Source organism: Arvicola amphibius, chromosome 3 (genome assembly GCF_903992535.2).
Source record: "Arvicola amphibius chromosome 3, mArvAmp1.2, whole genome shotgun sequence".
NCBI lineage: Eukaryota > Metazoa > Chordata > Mammalia > Rodentia > Cricetidae > Arvicola > Arvicola amphibius.
In genome coordinates this window covers 87673878-87696311 of record NC_052049.1, presented here as the reverse complement: position 1 = coordinate 87696311, position 22434 = coordinate 87673878, and the positions used below count along the sequence as shown (strand labels likewise).

The 22434-nt window shown below is 37.6% G+C and overlaps 2 protein-coding genes across 2 annotated transcripts; both read right to left on the bottom strand.

The window, feature by feature from the left end:
• Positions 1-5970: 5970 nt before the first annotated feature.
• On the bottom strand, positions 5971-6927 carry LOC119809869 (olfactory receptor 7G2-like). The gene has a single exon (XM_038323050.1). The coding sequence runs from the start codon at positions 6907-6909 to the stop codon at positions 5971-5973; it is 939 nt and encodes a 312-aa protein (XP_038178978.1). The 5' UTR covers positions 6910-6927.
• A 13594-nt stretch (positions 6928-20521) lies between these two features.
• Positions 20522-21472, bottom strand: LOC119809926 (olfactory receptor 7G2-like). Its single transcript, XM_038323157.1, has one exon. It carries the CDS (start codon positions 21458-21460, stop codon positions 20522-20524), a length of 939 nt encoding a protein of 312 aa, XP_038179085.1. The 5' UTR covers positions 21461-21472.
• Between the last annotated feature and the right edge of the window lie 962 nt (positions 21473-22434).

Sequence of the window (22434 nt, the reverse complement as noted above, 5' to 3'; positions counted from 1 at the left end):
CTCAGTTTTCAAAGGTCCCATTTATTTGTTGTTGCTTTCAGTGTCTGTATTACTGGGGTGATATTTAGGAAGTGGTCTCCTGTGCTATGCATTGAAGACTACTTCCAACTTTCTCTTCTATCAGTTTCACTGTGGTCAGATTTATATTGAGGTCTTTAATCCATTTGGACTTGAGATTTGTGCATGGTGATAAAAATGGATCTATTTTTATTCTTCTATGTGTTGACATCCAGTTATGCCAGCACCAGTTTTGAAGATGCTTTCCTTTTTGCATTGTATAATTTTAGCTTCTTTGTCAAAAATCACGTGTTCATAAGTGTATGGATTAATATCCTGGTCTTCTATTCAATTCCATTGGTCAATCTCTCTGTTTCTATGCCAATACCAAGCTGTTTTCATTACTGTAGCTTGATGTCAGAGATGGTATAGTCTCATAGAAACAGTTTGGCAATGTCCCTTCTGTTTCTATTATGTGGAACACTTTGAGCAGTACAGGTATTAGCTCTTCCTGGAAGATCTGGTAGAATTCTACACTAAAACCATCAGGCCATGGGCTTTTTTTGGTTTGGAGGTTTTTGATGACAGCTTCCATTCCTTACAGTTTGATGGAGGAGAGTTATGTGTCTATGTTACTTTCATTGGTTAATTAATAAAGAAAACTGCCTTGGCCCTTTAAAGGAACAGAAAATTAGGTAGGCGGAGTAGACAGAACAGAATTCTGGGAAAGAGGGGGAGACGCTTCAGGCAGTCGCCATATGCAGTCACCATGATTCTCCTCTCTGAGATGGACACAGGTTAAGATCTCTCCTGGTAAGCCACACCTCGTGGTGCTACACGGATTACTAAATATGGGTTAAAGGAAGATGTGAGAATCAACCAATAAGAAGCTACAGATAAGGGGCCAGGCAGTATTTAAATGAATACAGTTTCTGTGTAATTATTTCAGGTATAAAGCTAGCCAGGTGGCGGAACACAGCCCGCCACTTCCTTCTACAGCAGTTTATAGGTCTACTTAAATTGCTCACCTGTCTTGATTTATTTTTGAAATATGGTATCTATCTAAAAATTGTCCATTTCTTTTACATCCAATTTTGTTTTGGAATACAAATCCCAATAATGTTTCAGAGAATAATGATTCTCTGAATTTCCTCAGTGTCTGTTGTTATGTCCTGGTTTACATTTCTAATTTTGTTAATTTGGATGTACTCTCTCTGCCTTTTGATTAATTTGGAAAACTGTTATTTACCTTGTTGATTTTCTCAAAGAATCAGCTCTTTGTTTTATTGATTCTTTGTAATTTTTTTGTTTTTATTTTGTTGATTTCAGACTTCAATTTGATTATTTCCTGTCTGTCTTCTACTCCTCCTGGGTGAGTCTGCTCCTTTTTGCTCTAGAGCTTTCAAGTGTGCTGTTAAGTCACTAATGTGAGCTTCCTTCATTTTCTTTGTTTTTTTTTAATGTGGGCACTTAGTGCTATGAACTTTCCTCTTAGCACTGCTTTCCTAGTGTCCCATGAGTTTAGGTATGTTGTGCCTTCATTTTTATTAAATTCAAGGAAGTCTTTTATTTCTTTCTTCTTTCTTCCCTGACCCAGGGATGGATTAGTAGTTGACTTTTAAATTTCCAAGAGTTTGTAGGATTACTGAGAGTTGAATTGATGTAAAAATCTAACTTTAATCCATTGTGATCCAATAAGACAGAGGGGGTTACTCCAATTTTTTGGTATCTGTGGAGGTTTGATTTGTTACTGAGTATGTGATTAATTTTAGAGAAGGTTCCATGAGGTACTCAGAAGAAGGCATTTTCTTTTTGTTTGGGTGGAATGTTCTATAGATGACAGTTAAGCCCATTTGATTCATGACATCTGTTAGTTTTCTTATTTCTCAGTTGTTTCTCTATTGTTGACCTGTCCATTGGTGAGAGTGTAGTGTTGAAGTCTCCTATTGCTATTGTGTGGGGTTTGATGTGCAATTTAAGTTTTGGTAATGTTACTTTTACATATGTAGGTGCTCTTGTTTTAGGGGCATAGATGTCAAGGACTGAGACTTTATCCTGATGAATTGTTCCTGGTATAAGTATATAATGCCCTCCATCTCTTCTGACTGATTTCAGTTTAAAGTTGATTTTGTTAGATCTTAGGATAGCTACACCAGCTTGTTTCTTATGTCCATTTGATTGGAAAAACTTTTCTCAGCCCATTACTCTGAGGTAATGTCTGTCTTTGAGGTTGAGGTGCATTTCTTGTACACAAAGAAGGCTGGATCCTGTTTTTATATTCATTCTCTTAGCCCAAGTTTATTTATATGTGAATTGAATCCATTGACATTAAGTGATATTAATGAACAGTGGTTGTCAATTCCGGTTATTTTTTGGTAGTATTGTTTGTGTGTTTCCCTTCTTTGGGTAATGCTGGTGGGGAGTTATCAGATGCCTGTGTTTTGTGGGTGCAGTTATCTTCCTTGGGTTGGAGTTTTCCTTTTAGTACTTTCTGTAAGGCTGGGCTTTTGGATACGTTTTATTTAAATCTGTTTTTGTCATGGAATATCTTGTTTTCTCCAATGATGGTGAACGAAAGCTTTGCTGGGTAGTCTTAGCTTGCATCCAAGGTCTCTTAGTGTCTGCAGCATATCTATCCAGGACCATCTGGCTTTAATAGTATGTTTTCTTTGACCAATGAGTCTATAGTCTATATCCTCTATAATATCATCACTGCCTGAGATTCTTTCTTTTATCTTTTGTATTCTGTTGGTTATAGTTGTCTCTGTAGTTCCTGTTTGTTTACCCAGATTTTCCATATTCAGAGTTCCCTTTGTGTTTTTTTTATTACCTCTATTTCAGTCTTCAAGTCTTGAACTGTTTCCTTCACCTGTTTGATTGTTTTTCTTGGGTTTCTTTGAGGGATTTATTAATTTCTTCCAGCTTTTTGTTTGTGTTCTCCTCCATTTCTTTAAGGGAGTTTTTCATTTCCTCTGTAAAGGTATCCATCATTTTCATAAAATTACTTTTAAAGTTGTTTTCTTATCTTCTGGGTTAGGATGATCAATCTTGGTCCAATAATTGCAGTGTCTGTCTGAGTGTTTGGGAGTTTTTCTTAGTCAGCTCTGTACTATCAATGGCTGTCTCAGAAAGCCTCTGATGTCTCTATATGCCTGCTCTCTTGATATTCTCTCCTGCTTTGTTCCCTTGGTGCTTTCTCTTAATCTTCTTGTTGTAGCAAGCTCTTGGCCTCCTCAGTAATATAACAAGTTCTCAGCTCTTAGGCATGTGTGACTAGTAGCTTGGGAGGTCCAGAATGGGTTTGGGCTTTGAAGGAACCTAGCCACAGGAAACTCCCTGCTGGCTGGCTAGAAACGTTGAGTTGTATATGTACTTATGATGATTGGTACCAACTGAATTGACTAATTAGGAGATAAGTGAGCCAATAATTTAGTCACATTTTGTACCTAACTAAAGGTAAATACTTCACATGCAAAACTATTCTTTATTTTCTCCAGAATAAAAATAAGAAAATATTAAAATCGATTTAAACACAATACCGGAAAAATCAGATGCAAAATAGATACTAACATAGAAATGATTCTTATAATAATGTCACAAAACCTTACTAACAGTTAAAAGCAAATGGGCTACTGTTAAGCTCAATACATTTTCAGACACAGAAGCAAAAGAGAAAACACAACAATGAATTAAATGTGTTTATTAATTAACAAGGACAGTGTCTGATAAAGCATTTCTGTTATCTCAGCATCTATTATTTACTTGCCTCCCACAGAAACTGAGCCTAACTAGGATTTACAGTTTCATTAAATGTTTTCTAATACAGTCTGATGAGTCAAAATCAAAACAACCAGATTATGTCATAAAGTTTGTTACAGATTTTAGGGTTTATTTGTTAGTTACTTTCCTTATTGTTGTGACTAAATATCTAACAAGATGTTATTTGGGGTTCCTTATTTAAAGGCATAGTCCAACATGGAAGAGTGTGTGTGACAATAGAGTACCCACATATGTTCATAACTAAGCAGGGAAGGGGGGACGGCACAGTCACTGTGCTTCCTCCTTTTAGTTTACCATTTAGTTGGAGACACAAGCCCCCAGGAATATCCTTCAGGGTGAATCTTCCCTCCACAGTTAAAACCCTCTAAATATGCTCTGAAAGGAAAATACATGGTTGCTTCTTAATGTTTCCAAATTCAGTCAAGTTGACAATAAAGTAGATTCATGAAGATAATAGAATGTATTACACCATGGGCAAATAGCACTTTTCAATGAATCAATCTTCAGATACTCATAATCAATGTCAAATATAGCAACACAATGTCTTTCCCCTTGATTACCTTGCCTCATACTTTTTTGTATCTTCTGTACTTTTGTATTATACTAAAACACATAATGACATTTGAAACCAAATCTATAATTTCAACGTCTGCAGATAGACGTTTTCTCTTTCATCATATAAGAAATAACCAATTCTCATATTAAACAAGCTAATGATATTTGGGACAAGTTTTTACATGCTTGCATGTACCACATCTAGTCTACTAGAGAAATGATATCTGGATTAACCTCTAAAAAAAATTATCGCTAAGCAGGAGATGGCCTATGCTTCTGTTTCTCTAGCTTAATCCTGAGATACAACAATGCATTTTCTCACTCCTCTGGACACTGAAGGAATATGTGTTCACTGTATGAGGATGATGGACCCTTATTCTTTCTTCCAGAATATTCTTTAAGTCAGGCATGCTTTTTTTAAAAAGGCATCAATATTCTTATTTTCAATGTGTAAGTTCTAAGAGACATACACTTTTCTAAGAGATGTACAGAGATGTTGGCTTTGTTGGATTGCCTGTGTTCCAGTGTATGTCTCTATACTCCTAACCATTCTGGAGTTTCATATGTGGTCAGTGGGTCTAAAACAAGATTGCATGAAGTTTACAAGAATAGGAAATGAAGTTCAGGGAAGGCTAGGATAATATTTAACATAGAGATATTGAACATGGCTATAAAATTCTTAAATAATATTTAAAAGTCTTAATACACATTGATGAATTTCAAATATCTCACAATCATCTCAAAATACCTTGTTTAACAAATAATAAATACCTTATCAAGAAAAAATTAACAGAAAGACACTCTTAGACAATGATTTGCAACAGTAATATCTTCAAAGATTGTCCATGTCTACTTCTTTGACTCACAGACCTAGGTCCAAGATAGTGATTGGAGTGTACACAAGAAATCAAACATGTGCGTGCTCATGTACAAGCGCACACACACACAAACTCACAAACACACACACACAAACACACTGGCTAAAATTAGAAACTGTACTTCGCAACCCTTTTCTTGATAACTTGAAAGATATTCTGCTTAGAGGATTAAAATCATGTGTAAATGAGAGCTGAGCAAGGCTCAGTGGTTAAGAGTTCATGCTGTTCTTCAGAGGTTAACTTTCTAGAACTATAGTTGAACAGCTCACAACCAACACAGTTTCTGTTCAAGGAAATCTGAAGCCCTCCCTGACCACAGGTGTTAGTTGCACACATGAGGCATGCATATATATCTGTGTGTGTGCTTGTGGACACACATGTATGTAAACATGTTAATAAAAGCAGAACTAAAATGGGTTAGAGAAATTGCACAGTGGTTATACCAGTGCCTCTTCCTCTAGAGAACCTGGATTTAATTCCTACATGGCAGGTAACAACATTGATAGCTTTGGCTTCAAGGGATCTGACACTCTTTTGGCTTATATGGACACTGCATGTATGTGATAGACTTACATACACAAATCACCCAAACACATAGAATAAGATAGAATTATATTAAAATTAAATTCAGTGTTCGATTTCAAGAAATTAAAATCAAAGAAAGCCAGGTGAAAAGAAGAGATACTATACATTTTTTACTCAGCTGCAATTCTGTCTTTTTGACTCACTCTAGAAACGCAAGTCCAAAGTTCATTGCAAATCACAGAAGGGAATTTATCCTAGCGATAACTTTCTTCAGTGCCTCCTTCATATCCTTGTTCCTCAAACTATAGATAAAGGGATTCATCATTGGAGGAACTATGGAGTACATCACTGAAGCCACTGCAGTCTCCCTTGGTGAATCAATTACCTCTGAGGTAATGTATACTCCAAAACCTGTCCCATAGAACAAGCAAACAACAGATAAATGAGACCCACAAGTGAAAAATGCTTTGTATTTTCCTTCTGATGATGGCATATTCAATACTGTAGATACAATGTGAATATAAGAGAAAATTATTCCAAGTAGAGGAATGCCAGCAAAAATAGAAGCTGTAACAAATATCAGAATATTGTTAATGAGGCTGTCAGAACAGGCCAGTTTGATGACTTGTGCGATTTCACAGAAGAAGTGGAAGATTTCCAGGTCAGTGCAGAAGGACAAGTGCAGCATCATCAGACTATGCAACAGACCATTCACAATGCTAATGAATAGAGAGATAAGAACCAGAATAATACAGAAACAGGGGTTCATCAGTACTGTGTATCTTAGAGGGTAACAAATGGCTAGATAACGGTCATAGGCCATTACTCCAAGCAGAAAACACTCAAAGACGGTACAAACTGCAACAAAAAAGCCCTGGCTAAGGCAGCCTGCATAAGTGATTCTTTGATCCTGTGTTTGTATGTTCACCAGCATCTTTGGAACTGTGATGCTGACTAAATACATGTCATTAAAAGATAGATGACAGAGAAATAAGTACATGGGGGTATGGAGATGGGAATCACAATTGATGGCCAACATTATTAGAATATTTCCAAAGATTGTGATCAGGTACATGCCTAGGAAAAGGCCAAAGATGAGGGACTCCAATTCTGTATCATCTGTCAGTCCACGCAGAAAAAATTCAGAAGGCACAGATTTATTTTCAGTATCCATGTCATACGTGAATCTTAAGGAGAAAGAGTAGTAAGAAGTTACTTAAACACATGAAGTACAAGCAGCATTATTAAATGAGATTTGTTAGAAAGCCATCGTATATGTGCCTTGGTCTTTCCAATTTAGCCACCTGGAAAGTTGTGTGAGGAAACCAGTTTTATTTCTACAACAACCAGTTTGTCCCACATAGTTGTGGCTATCTAGTTCCTTATATATACAAAATATCCTGCCCAATATCGTCACAGAATGTGATGCCTGAATACACATTAAGAGTTGCTGTATTTGGGAATGGGACTTTTTTTCTGCTCTGAATGAAAATGCAGTTCCCACTAAAATAGAGTAAGAACAAGAGAATAACATACACTGAGTTTCAGGAGAAAGATTCAGGGTAATCAATGATGGACTATGATGATAATAAAAGTCCAACTGTGTGGAATCCTTTCTAATCATTCTTTATATGCTGTTCTGTCTTGACAAGTTTATTATCTCCTAAAACTCCTTTATTTTCTAGAAATTAGTTGTAGGGTCTATATTTCTTGTCTAGCTTCAACAAGAATGATGTAAATAACTCACCTCTACATTGCAAATGGAACAACTCTCCCTTAGAAATGCAAATAGGCTACATGAAAGAATGGATGCTTCATTAAAAATGAATTAAGTCTGAACAAAGTCTGAGATATTTCAAGACTTTTCAGGTGGTTTGGAATAGGTCACAAACTGAATGGATTATCCTTAATCTCTGGAGACTCAAGGTCCAAAGCTCCTCATTAGAAAAAACTACATAATTGTTATTCTAAACAATTATGTTCCAATCCTTAAATATTAGTAATGGAAAGTTTTTAACACTTGATTCTCTGACCCTCAGACCAATTGAATGCAAATGAGTTTCCTTCCACACATTAGCATTGTGTACATAAACTATACAACTGCCCTCATAATAGTCATAGATTCTTTTTAAGGTTCTTTACAAAGTGAAGTTTTGTTATCTTTTCCATTATCTCTTGTATCTATTTTCTACTCTATTTTTTGAAAACTATGTTCTATTTATGTATGCAAAAGTATAGCTGCCCAAGTTTCCAATTATCATACAAATTTAAACAAGATTATCTTCACTGTGCATCATAGCTGTTATGGTTTTATTAGATTGGGAGCATTTTTAATAGCCTCAATAGTTTGGGCATTTTCATATGGACTATATAACAAACAACTTGATCAGCTAAAACTCATATATTGCATTGCTATTTCATCTGTTGACAAGAACTGACTAGTGTTGGATCTTTCTCCCCTGTTGTTTGTTGATTCCTTCTAGTTTTCTTTTATATATGTGTATATGTTAGGACATTTCACTCTGGTATGTTTCCATATAACCTCTCAAATATTTGTTAGTTTTAGCTATGCCTCCCTGTAGTCTCTCATTTGCCATCCCATTTGTCCACACACTTCATTTGATCCTCCTATTCCAGTCCCAAACTTCCCCATGTAGCTGTAACTATCTACTCTATTTTCCCTTTCTTGGGAGTCCTTTTCATTTCCTTTTCCATTTCTTCATACTGAACCTCTATGGTCATTCTGATTGAATCCAACTAATAGTTGTCTTATCTTTGGGATATAGTATGTACCTTACTCTACTGCTCTTTCAGCCAGCAACCATGATTTCACATTCAACAGCCTGCTTCTCTGACAACAGCCCAGCTGCTCAGGCAGCAGCCCTGGCAGGAAATGATTTTACATATTCACTGGCTCTGATACTTCTACTAAATGTAGCTTTAACTAAATCTCTATCATGTCATTTATAAATAAGACTTGAGATTCAAAGCCTGGGGTGAAAACCTGAATAACTCAGAGAGGTTCAAGAGCACCTTTTTGCCTAAGAGTCACATGACTCCAAATCCCTCCCTACTACTTCTGATTCAACTATGTCATCCAGATGCCCGCCAGTGCTCTATGATTACTGTCTCTCCACTAGTTGCTAACTCAGTCTCCTGACACAAGGCTAATTTTATTTAATTAACACAAATACAAACTAAAAGTTCACAATGTGATTGAATATCTACCAACATTTCCCCCTTTTTGTCTAACTATAAACAAAAGATTTTAACTCTAAGCTTTTTATAATACACACACACACACACACACATATAGTATTGCTGTGGTATAGTTAAAAGACAGTAATCATAGAGCGCTGGAGGGCATCTGGATGACATAGGTGAATCAGAAGTAGTAGGGAGGATTTGGAGTCATGTGACTCTTAGGAAAAAAGGTGCTCCTGAACCTCTCTGAGTTATTCAGCTAAGATAATATCTTCCCTCAGCATTAAAATTGTTGTAGGGGAAATTCTGGAAGGCAATATGTCTAACATGCAGTTAAGATTTGGATTCACCCCAATCACATGTTCCTCCTGTAATTTTTCTTCAATGACAATCAATTACTTTTCCACTTCAACTGCCAATTCTCTGGGTCTATTTAAGTGTTTATCATCATCTAAGGTTTTGTTTAATGAACTATTAGATCAGGAGTTATCCCAACAGCTGGTTGTAGACTGGAAATGTCTCCTAACAATCTTTGAAAGTCATTAAGGGACCTCAACTGGTCTCTCCTAATTTGTGTCTTTTGTGTCCCAATTTTCTGTAAACCTATTTTATAACCTAGGTAATTGATAGAATCTCCTCTGTATTTTTTCAGGAGCAATTTGTAAAGCCCATTTTGACAAAACTTTCTTTACTTCTTCAAACATTATTTCTAAAGTATCTACGTTTGAATCAGATATCAAAATGTTATCCATGTAATAGTAAATTATAGAGTTAGGAAATTTTTTACATAATATTTTCAATGGCTGACTTACAAAGTATTGACACAGGATGGGACTAGTGAGTATTCCCCATGTGGGAGGGTGATCTATGGATATCTCCTAGTAGACTGAGAATTGTTATAAGTAAGCACTATGAAGGCAAATTTTTCTCTGTCCTTTCCTTGTAAAGGTATAGTGAAGAAACAATTTTTTAAATTCATAAATAGGAGAGGCCATCCTGTTGGTAATAGAGTAGGCAAAAGAATTCTTGATTGTAGAGGTACCGTAGGTTGAATTACCTTTTTGACAGGTCTTAGATCTGTCACCATTCTCCATTTACCAGATTTCCAACAACAAATACAGGAGAATTCCAAAGGCTGGTTGATTCTTCAATATGGTGAGCATCTAGTTGTTCCTGTACTCACTATTCTAAAGCCTGCAATTTGTCTTCTGTCAAAAACGATTGTTTAACCATATTGGTTTCTCAGTTATCCATTAAAAGTAGGGTTGTTGGTACCTCTAAATGTTTGCTAGTTGCTTTGTGTTCTTTTACAGGCTGAATGGCTGGTGACCTTCGTATATAGTACCTTATAATATATATCCTTCCCAGAAATATGAGATACTGGGACTGTGGAAATATTCATCTGGGTATTCCATTGCTGCAGCAGGTCATGGCCTTTATCATCCACCAGGTGTTGCAATTGCAGCCAGTTGCATCTGTATGGTGAAGAGTCACGGCTGGTGGCAGTGCAACCAGTGGTAGCACAAAGAGTCTTGAGTTGCTTTGGTTTTCTGTCTTGGTGCCTGGCTAAATACTGATAAATATGCTTTTCTTGACAAATTAAAAGCAATTAAATTAATTCTGTACACAGAGCAAGGAGTCCAGAACTCACAAGGAAGGAGCACAAACCAGCTGTAATTGTGTGTGCATGTGAGCTTGGGAAATTTTTCCAAGTCACTGCACACTTAGCTCTGCTGTGGCAGGGTTTTACAAAAAAAATACTTAGTAGGTGAAAGGCTGTAGGGTGTAGGAAACCTTCTAGGATGTGGACTATTTGAATCTTTTAGACCAGTCCACCTGGTAGGTAATGGTGCAGGAGAATTGTCTGTAATCTGTCAATCATGTTTTAAATAAAACGCTGATTGGCCAGACAGAAAGTATAGGTGGAAAAACAAGACAGGAAGTAGAAATGATGTAATGAGAACAGGAGAATTCTGGGAAGGAGAGAGTTGATTCCTCACACTCTTGCCCAGATCACTGAAGCAGCAGGATGTGATCTACAACCACTGAAAAAGGTACTAAGCCACATGGCTAACATAGATCAGAAAAATGGGTTAATCAAGATGTAAGAAGTAGCCAGTAAGAGGCTAGAGCTAATGGGCCAATCAGCTTTATAACTTACAGAGATCTTTGTGTGATTTTCTTTGGGGCTAAACAGTTGTGGGGTACTGGGTGGGACAGAAACCCAAACAAGCAGGCCTGACCCCTTCATGTTACTGAATAGTGCCCACATAGATAACTACATCCACATAAAGCTTGACAAAGCTTAAAAAAAGACTAAAACATTTGGGTTTTCAGCCATACCAGGAAAAAATCTGGGCTGTTTTAAATTGCTGGCTTTCTGGGCCTTCCTGCCAGGGGAAACTCTGACTCTTTCAAGCAGGCAGGCCAAACTATGGAGCTATAGGTACATTGTTGCAGCTTTCTTCCTGGCAAGGACCTTAAAATGCCATAGAGTTGTGGCAAAAATCTTCTCCATATTCCTTAGCAAAGTAAAGACCCATATGGTCACAAAAAGAGAGTTATACAGTAAAAAAAGATTCAAAGAGTAAAGAAAACCTCTAAATGGTTTACAATGTGTTAAAATATATACAGGCTAAAGATTAAGGTTCTCAAAAAAAAAAGAGAGAGATAAGCCTGGGAGGCAGAGACAGACAGATCTCTGTGAGTTCAAAGATAGCCTGGTTTACAGAGGAAATTCCAGGACAAAGATATACAGAGAGCCTGTCTCAAAAAAGCCAAAAGTTAAAAGTGAAAATAAAAGAAATAGAGGTTAAAATAAAGCCACATAAAGATGAAAAATACACAGAGAATCTTGATACTGTATGTTATTATGCTCTCTTTAAATTGTTTAAATGCTGAGGAAGGAGCAACAACTACTAAAAGACATTTGCTTATAAATTCTGCAGAATTAATCCAAGATAGGTATTTTGAAAATACCTTGACTTCACAGTTGAAGTCAAAAGGTATGTTACTTTGGAGAAGAGATTTTGCTTTTGTTTCCATAGAAAATGAGAGGGTGTGGATTGATTCAGAGTTAAGAAAAATCCAATTTGATCAAGGACGACCACCTGAGAAATCTCCAGCAGGAATAGATGGCCCAGATGTCTGAGTTCTTCATCCAGAACAAGTTCAAGACTGATGCCTGAGATGATCAAGATTCACAAGACACTTCAATCAGGACTTGATCATAACTCTAGATTTTCTTTAGGTCCCCATAAGATTATCAGCGCCCCCAACGAGCTGGAAGTAGCCTGAATTACTATGCCCACATTCCCAAAAAAATGGACTATGGATATTTTCCTTTTTTTAAAAAGAGGGGGAAGTGGTGTGGGAGAATTGTCTGTAATCTGTCAATCATGTTTTAAATAAAATGCTGATTGGCCAGACAGAAAGTATAGGCAGAAAAACCAGACAGGAAGTAGAAATGATGTAATGAGAACAGGAGAATTCTGGGAAGGAGGAAGCTGATTCCTCATACTCCTGCGCAGATCACTGAAGCAGCAGGATGTGATCTACAACCACTGAAAAAGGTACTGAGCCACATGGCTAACATAGATCAGAAAAAATGGATTAATCAAGATGTGAGAATTAGCCAGTAAGCGGCTAGAGCTAATTGGCCAATCAGCTTTATAACTTACAGAGATCTTTGTGTGATTTTCTTTAGGGCTAAACAATTGTGGGATACCGGGTGGGACAGAAACCCAAACAAGCAGGCATGGCCCCTTCATGTTATAAGGTAAGGAGTTGGGATCCATGTGGGGCACCAGATGAAGATGGAGACTAAAAAGAAATCCCACACTAGCTCAGAATTGAGTGTAATTAAGGGTAATTTATTTAAGTGTAGATTCACAGATCCCAGTCCTCTACTAGAGCGGGGAACAGCAACCTAATCCAGCATCCAGATGTGAGAGCAGACTGCTTTACATCAGCATTTATAGTATATGAGGCCATGCCCAAGTGGGCAGGTAACTTAAAGGCTGAGGGATTTTCTACAACACCTGAGGACTTGTTTGTGCCTGTGGCTGATCCAGGTTGAATATGTCTAAATCAAAGGCAGATGGAGTTGTGTATTTAAGACTGTAATCAGCATTGAAAGAAGCTTTGGATTTGATGTGTGTGCAAAGAGATATAGGGTGTCTTAAAGATAAGAGATTTGGAATCTCTGACAACAGAGTCTTGGCCCTGACTCCTCCAGCAAGGTAAGGATCTGTGTTCCTAGTGGGAAGACCCTGCTCTCTAGACTCCAGGCCCCAGAGGCATATCCTGAGTCCCACTCCTACATGGCAAAGCACCAGAGACCTGGAATCAGCCTTCCCACACCCACAACCATCCCTTACCATATCTCTGACTGCCAGAGATTAGTCCATGACTGCCCTGGGAGAGATTAGTATCTGTGTTTCCAGATGAAGAATCCTGTTTGCAAGACCACAGCCCCCCAGAGGAATATCTAATACCCCACCCTCAGCTGGCATAGCCCAGAGACCTGGAAACAGCTTCTCTCTACCACTAGAGCCTTGGCCTGACTACCCCTGGAGAGGTAAGTGTCTGGGTCACTGGCTGGAGAGCCCTACTATCTAGACCCTAGACCTGAGAGGCACTTTCTACACACAATTCCCAACCACCGAGCCCCATAAACCCTGGGGATGCCATTTCACATCTGCAACCATCCCCCACAGTATCTGCAACCACTGAAGCCTTGCCCTGACTGTACCTAGAAAGGAGCCCGAGAGCTGCATCAATGACTGCCAGAGGCACAGATCTACCAGAAATAGGAGGAAGAATTACTACCTAAGACATAGGCCTCACTGGCACCAATTGGAGAAAAAGAGACCCTCTGAAGCCCAATTCTACTTTCACTCCTCGGATGAAGAGATGTATAGGTAGCATTGCAAGAATACATTCAACAACACATTAAACAAAGAGCAATATGGAAACACCAGAACCAAGTGGTCTTACAACAAATATATCTGAACATCCTAACCCAGAAGAAGCAGAAGAAAATGACCTTAAATTTAACTTTATGAAGATCATAGAGAATCTTAAAGAGGAAATAAAAAATTCCCTTAAAGAAATAGAGGAAAAGACTAACAAAAATTAGAAGACATCAATAAATCTCTTAAAGAAAACCAAGAAAAAAAACAATCAAACTTGTGAAGCAAACAGTTCAAGACTTGAAAATTGAAATAGAAGCAGTAAAGGAAACACAACCCAAGGTAATTCTGGAAATGGAAAATCTGGGTAAATGAACAGATGCAGAAATAACCAACACATCAGAAGACATTGAAGAGAGAACTTCTGGAGTTGAAAATACAATAAAGAAAATTGATTAATTGGTCAAAGAAAATGTTTAATTTAACAAATTCTTAACACAAAACATCCAGAAAATCCAGGACAACATGAAAAGATCAAACCTAAGAATACTAGGTCTAGAAGAAGGAAGAGAACTCCAGATCAAAAGCACAGAAAATATATTCAACAAAATCATAGCAGAAAATTTTCCCATTCTAAAGAAGGATATGCCTATGAATGTACAAGAACCTTACAGAGTACCAAATAGACTGGACCAAAAAGTCTGCTCACCATATAATAATAAAAACACTAAACATACAGAATAGAGAAAGAATATTAAGTGGCACAAAGGGAAAAGGTCAAATAACACATAAAGGCAGACCTATCAGAATTGCATCTGACTTCTTAGTGAAAACGCTGAAAGACAGAAAGTCATGAATAGTGTTATAGACACTAAGAGAACATGTATTCAAGCCCAGACTACTATACCCTCAAAACTTTCAATAGCCATAGACAGAGAAAGCAAGATATTCCATGACAAAAAAAAAGATTTAAGCAAAATCTATTCACAATACAGTCTTAGAGAAAGTACTTAAGGGAAAACATGAACCTGACGAACTTAGTTGCACTCACAAAGCACAGCAATAGATAACCTCACACCAGCAAATCCCAAAGAATGGTAATACACAAACACTGCCACCAAAAGTAACAGAAATTAACAATCACAAATATTAATATTTCTTAAAATTAATGAACCCCATTCACTCATAAAAAGATACAGGCGAACAGAATGGATACAAAAACAGTATCCATTCTTCTGCTGCATAAAGGAAACATACTTCAACCTCAAAAACAGACATTACCTCAGAGTTAAGGTATGGGAAAATTTTTTCCAATGAAATGGACCTAAGAAACAAGTAGGTATAGTTATTTTAACATCTAACAAGATAGACTTCAAACTAAAATCAATAAAAAGAGATGGAGAACACTTCATACTCAACACAGCAAAAAAAACAATCAAGAGGAAGTTTTAATTTTGAACATATATGCCCAAATACAAGAGCATTTATATATCTAAAAGAAACATTACTAAGGATTAAATCACACATTAAACCATACACACTAATAGTAGGAGACTTAAACACCCACTCTCACCAATGGACAAGTCTTCCAGATAGAAAATTAATGGAGAAATAAAAGAACTAACAGATGTTATAACTCAAATGAATTTAACAGACATCTATAGAATATTTACCCAACACAAAAGAATATACTTTCTTCTCAGCACCTCATGGAACCTTCTATATTATTGACCACATACTCAGTAACAAAGCAAACCTCAACAAATAAAAAGAAGTGGAATAAACCCCTATATGTTATCAGATCACCATGGTATATATTTAGACACCAACAACACTGTTTGAAGAAAGCCTGTAAACTCATAGAAATTAAACAATACTCAGATGAATCACCCCTGGTTCAAGGAAGAAATAAAGAAAGAAACTAAAGATGTTCCAGAATTCAACAAAAATGAATGTACAACATACACAAAACTATGGAACACTATGAAAACAGTACTAAGAGGAAAGTTCATAGCACTAAGTGTCTACAAAAAAAGTGGAGAAATTTCACACAAGCAATTTATCAGTACAACTGAAACATCTAGAACAAAATAAACAGACTCACCCAGGAAGAGTAAATGACAAGAAATAATCAAATTGAGGGCTGAACTCAATAAAACAGAAACAAATAAAGAAAAGAATCAATGAAACAAAAAGCTGGTTATTTGAGAAAATAAACAAGATAGAAAAACCCTTATCCAAACAAATCAGAAGGGAGAGGGAGAATATCCAAATTAACAAACTCAGGCCTAAAAAGATGGACACAACAACAGACCCTCAGGAAATCCAAAGATTCATTAGGTCAACATACAAAAGTCTGTCAATGTATTTCACTATATAAATATATAAATAAACTGAAAGAAAAAATATGATCATGTCATTTGATGCTGGAAAAGCCGTTGAAAAAAATCCAACACTCCTTCATGATAAAAGTCTTAGAATGATCAGGAATATAAGAAGCAAAATAAAAGGCAATATACAGCAGGTCAACAGCCAACATCAGATTAAATGAAGAGAAAATCAAAGCTATTCCACTGTTGTCAGGAACAAAACAGGGCTGTCCACTCTCTCCATTTCTATTCAATATAATACTTAAAGTTCTAACTACAGCAATAGTATAACAAAAGCAGATACAAAGGATACAAACTGGCTCTTCCTGTTCTCATTCTCTCGAAGAGGCAATTTTGTCTTCTCGCTTCTTCTCCACCTTTCCCCTTCTCCCTCCTCCTCTCTCTTTCTCTCTCCCCCATTTTCCCATTTTCCTTACCCTCCATAACCTATCTAATAAATATCTAACTTAAAAAAATGGCTACAAACTGGAATGGAAGAAGTCAAACTTTCTCTATTTTCAGATGATATAATATGATAGGATACATAAGTAACCACAAAAATTCTATCAGGGAATTCCTAAAGCTGATATACACCTTCAGTAAGGGTGCAGGATACAAGATCAACCAAAAAAAAAAATAATTAGCCCTTCTAAATACAAATGATAAAATACAAAATACAGAAAGAAGAGATACATCAGCCTTTAGACTAACCACAAATAAAATAAAATATCTTGGGGCAATGCTAACCAGAAAAGAGAAAGACCTGCACAAAAAGAATTTTATGTCTTTGAAGAAAGAATTGAAAAAGATACGAGAAAAAGGAAAGATCTCCCATTCTCTTGGGTAGGTAGGATCAAAATAATAAAAATGGCAATCTTAACAAAATCAATCTACAGACTCAAAGAAATCCCACCAAAATCCCAATACAATTTTTCACAGACCTTGAAAGAACAATACTCAACTTCAATTGAAAAAAAAAGAATAGTCAAAAAATCCTATACAGTAAACAAACTTTTGGAGGCATCACCATCTCTGATATCAAACTCTACAATAGAATTATAGTAATAAAAACAGCTTTGTATTGGCATAAAAACTAATAGCTGGACCAGTGGCATTGAATCAAAGCAACTGATTTTAAGTCACACACATATGAACACCTGAGTTTTGGCAAAGAAGCTAAGATTATTCAATAAAAAAAATGAAAGCATAGTTAACAAATGGTGCTGGCATAACTGGATGTCAACATGTAGAAGAATGTAAATAGATTGATATCTATCCCCATGCTCAAAACTCAAGTCCAAATGGATAAAAGACATCTAGTCAAACTGAACCTCATAGAAGAGAAAGTGGGAATTAGCCTTGTACTCCTTGTAGCAAAGGAGACCACTTCCTAAACACAACACCAGTATCACAGACACTGAGAGCAGCAATCAATAAATAGAATGTCCTGCAACAGAGAAGCTTCTGAAAGGACGAGGACGTCAGTCACTAAGACAAAAGGATAGCCTACAAAAAGGTAAAAGATCTTCACCAACCCCATGTCAGATAGAGGACTAATCTCCAAAACTTACAAAGAACTCAAAAAATTAGATATCAAAATACCAAATAATCCAATTAAAAAGTGGGTTACAGATCTAAACAGAGAATTCTCAACAGAGGAATCTCAATGGCTGAAAGACACTTAAGGAACTGCTCACCATCCTTAGCCATCATGGAAATACAAATCAAAAATGATTCTTCTGAGATACCATCTTACACCAGTAAGAATAGCTAAAATCAAAAACACTGCTGGAAAGGATTTGGAGTAATTGGAACACTCCTAGATTGCTGATGGAAGTGCAAATTTGTACAGTCACTTAAAATATCAGTATGGTGGTTTCTCAGATAATTGGGGACCAATTTACCTCAAGACCCAGCAATACCACTCTTGAGCATATATCGAAAAGATGCATACTTATATCACAAGGACATTTGTTCAACCATGTTCATGGAAGCATTATTCATAATAGCCAGAATCTGGAAACAACCTAGATGTCCCTCAATCAAAGAATAGATAAAGTAAATGTGGATTTACACAAAGGAGTACTACTCAGTGGGGGGAAAATGTCATCTTGACATCTTCTGGCAAATAGTTGGCACTAAAAAAAAAAAAAACATCCTGAGTGAGTTAACCCAGACCCACAAAGATAAACACAGTATGTACTCCCTCATAAGTGAATACTAAATACAAATTAAATGATAATCAGTCTATATTCCATAACCCCAGAGAAGTTAGATAACAAGGAGAACCCTAAGAGAAACATATATGGATCCCCCTGAGAAGGGGAAAAAGATAAAATCTCCTGAGTATGAGGGAGAAGAAGGGATGGCTGAAAGGGAGGGAAAGAAAAGAAGGAGAGAGAGGAGGAGAACATGAAGGAAAGGAATGGTCAAGATGAGGGAAGGGCAGAGCGGGAGAGCAGGGAAAGGGATATCTTGATTGAGGAAACCATTGTGAGTTAGTGTAAAACCTGGCACCAGGGAAATCACCAGTAGTCCACAAGAATGACCCCAGCTAAGACACTAAACAGTACTGGAGAGGATGCCTTCCCCTGTGATCATATTGATGACTACCTTAGTTGTCATCATAGAACCATCATCCAGCAACTGATGGAAGCAGATACAGAGATCCACAGCTATGCACAGGGCCAAGCCTTCAGTGACCAGTCAAAGAGAGGGAAAAGTGATAATACAACCAAAGGGGTCAAGACCATGATGGGCATACCAACAGAAGCAACTGTCATGAGCCAGTGTGAGCTCACTGACTCTGGACTGAGAGCAGGAGAATCTGCATAGGACCAAACTAGGGTATCTGAATGTGTGCAACAGTTGTGTGGCTTGGGCACTCTGTGAGGTCACTGGTAGTGTGTCTAGCATTTATCCCTAGGGCTTGAACTGGTTTTTTGAAGACCATTCTTTTTGGAGGGATATCTTGCTCAGCCTAGATAGAGTGGTGTGGGGGCTTGGTCCTACCTCAAATTGATGTGTCAGACTTTGTTAACTCCCCATGGGAAGCCTTACCCTCTCTGACAATTGGATAAGAGGTGGCAGAGGAAAGGTAGGGAGAGTGGGAGGAGGGGAGAGAATGGGAAATGGAACAAATAAGTAAAATGAGAAAAGATTGCTTTTAAAAAATTAAAACAGGATATTTGGATTATTTGCCAGAGTGTTACCAACAGTTGATAAGATCTGTGAGAATTTGGATGTCAAATATGCCTATTTCTGACCACTAACACAGATCAGTGTTAATTTATATATCAGCAATGTTTATAAACACAAGGTGATAGGGATTACACGTCATAAGGAAGCAGAGGTGTGGAACACTGAGATACAGTCAGATTCGAGGGGCAGGAGGACAGAAACTTGACCAAGACTCCATTCCAAGTGGACTGAGGTTTCTCAGTATAACACCCATACCATGAGACATAGCTTGGCATTGAAGAAAAACACATCATACCCATTCAACTCTATTGGAAACAAACCCAAGCAACTCTGTAGGGCACTTACCTAAGTAGATGAGGGGAGACAATGGGATATAGAAGCTGAAGGAGAGTAACTTCTGGAGAGATGGACTCTAAAATTTAGAACTAGGTATGGTGAATGGCAGAGGCATACAGAGATAAATGATCTATATTACAGGATGGCTGAATAGAAAATTGTTTAATCTGTTAAAAGAAGGATCAGATACCCAAGGAGAACTCAGGAATCTCTTCCAGGTCTTGGCATCAAATGTAAGTAGGAACAACAAAGAAACCACCGGACACAACCAAACTCCATGGAAAAGAAACAGCAAATTTAATTAAAAGCTATCAAGCCACCTCAAATTGTAGAGGACAATGCCAAGCTGGGACAGTTTGTTTTGTTGTATAGGGGCAAGTTGGGAAGGAGACAAATACTGGAATGGCTAGCCAGGTTATCACCAGCACTCTGGAGATGCAGCAGTTGTGGTTGAAAGCATTCAGGTGACAATGGCTGATATAGGAAAATTCAGGTGTGAATGTTGAGAACATGAGTGTTCAGCCAGCCATTAAGGACTTTTGAAAATTGCTTTTTAAGGACCATTACTCTGAAATATTTTCATCAACACTGCCATTTTGTTCTCCCTGTCTTGGAGACTTAGCAATCAGGAACCCAGAAAGTGCTTAGTCATTTCATTATAAAGACATTTAGAAGAATGTGGTTCAGAAGAATCTAGAGTTCTGGATGAGAAATAATTATGTTTCCTTGGTTCTGTATATATTCCAACCAAAAGGAAATCGTGTCATAGAGGAGAAAGCATCCTACTGATGAGTCTCTTCAAGGCTTCCTTCATGTCTCTGTTCCTCAGACTATAGATAAAAGGATTCATCATTTGAGGGACCACAGAGTACAGCACTGAAGCCACAGCAGTCTTCCTGGATGATTCTGTAACTGTTGAGCTAATGTAGACACCAAAACCTGTTCCATAAAATAAGGAGACAACTGACAGGTGAGACCCACAGGTGGAAAATGCTTTGTATCTTCCTTCTGATGACTGCATTCTCAAGACAGTGGATACAATTTGACTATAAGACAAAATAATGCCAGAGAGAGGAACACCACCAAATATGCAAGATGAAATGTATATAAGTATGTTGTCAATAAGAGTGTTGGAACAGGCAAGTTTAGTAATCTGTGTAAGTTCACAGAAGAAATGTGGGATTACCAACTCTGTGCAGAAGGTTAGATGTAACACCATCAGACCATTTACCAGGGCATTCGCCATGCTCCCCATCACAGACAATGTTACCATTAGGATACAGAGGCAGGGGTTCATGGTGATCCTATACCTAAGAGGATGGCAAATAGCAACATAACGGTCATATGCCATTGCTGCAAGAAGACAATTTTCCATACCAACAGACAACAAAACAAAGCAGACCTGAGTCAGGCATCCTACATAGGTAATATTCTGGTCTTGTGTTTGTATATTTACCAGCATCTTTGGAATTGTGCATGTGACTAAAAAGATGTCATTAAAAGAAAGACCAGAAAGAAAGAAGTACATGGGGGTGTGAAGATGGGACTCAGAGCTGGTGGCCAGAATGATCAGCAGGTTTCCTAGGACTGTAACAAGATACATGAAAAGAAATACACTGAAGATGATGAGTTGCAGTTCTATATCATCTGTGAGTCCCAGGAGAATGAATCCAGAAACAACTGTTTGGTTTACAGATTTCATGTTTGTGGTGAATCTGATGGGAAAGAAATGGGGCAAAAAGAAAACAAACTACATGAACAGCAGCAATATATGAAATAAAATCACTAGAAAACCAGCTCTGTGGTTTTGGCCTTTAACCTACAGAACCATGAACAAATAATTTCTAACATTAAGCTTTCCATTTTGTAGTCTTCAGTATCTAATATAGTCCACAAATCCTTGTCTCAACATGAGTACAAGAATATACCTAATGAGGGCTGGGTTGGAGGTTCATTGTGTTAAGTGCATGCCACATAGCATAGGAACCAGAGATCAAACCAACAGAATCCGCAGAAGCATCAACTGGGTACATAGGCCCTTCTGTAGTTCCAGCCTATGGAGACAAGACAGGGGATCACCAATGCAATCTGGCCACTAAGACTAGTTGTATGATGAGCTCTGGGTTTGATTGAGAGGCACTTCCTTAAGACAAAGGTAGAGGACCCATTAAGGTGGCTCCTGGCAACAATATCAGATTTCTACATATACATAACACACACACACACACACACACACACACACACACACACACACAAATGTGGAAAAATTTAATGGGGAATGGAGACATCCTCTGAACTGAAACTCTCCCTCCAGGAAGGGAGGAGAGAGTCATGAGACTTAGATTTCACTCTGGGAGGAGACACTGACTAGCAGACCTGCCTGAAGTGGGAAGAGCCTGCCACAGGTGGGTGACTTTACAGCCTGTGGAGCCTTCAAGTCATACTGAGGATGCAAATTTCCTGAGTTATCATTAGTGTAGTAGTAGAGGTTTTTGGTGGTACAGCTGCATTCGAGTCTCCCTTCTCTGCAAGTAACTCCTCACCTATACTTACTTAAGTAATCTTAATAAGCCCCCTGGTTGACCTGGTCAGACTTTGGTGAAAAAGTTAATTTTGTCTACTGTGGATACTCTGTCTGGGAAAAGTGTTAGTCGTGTCTCTCCAGGAAGTTTCATC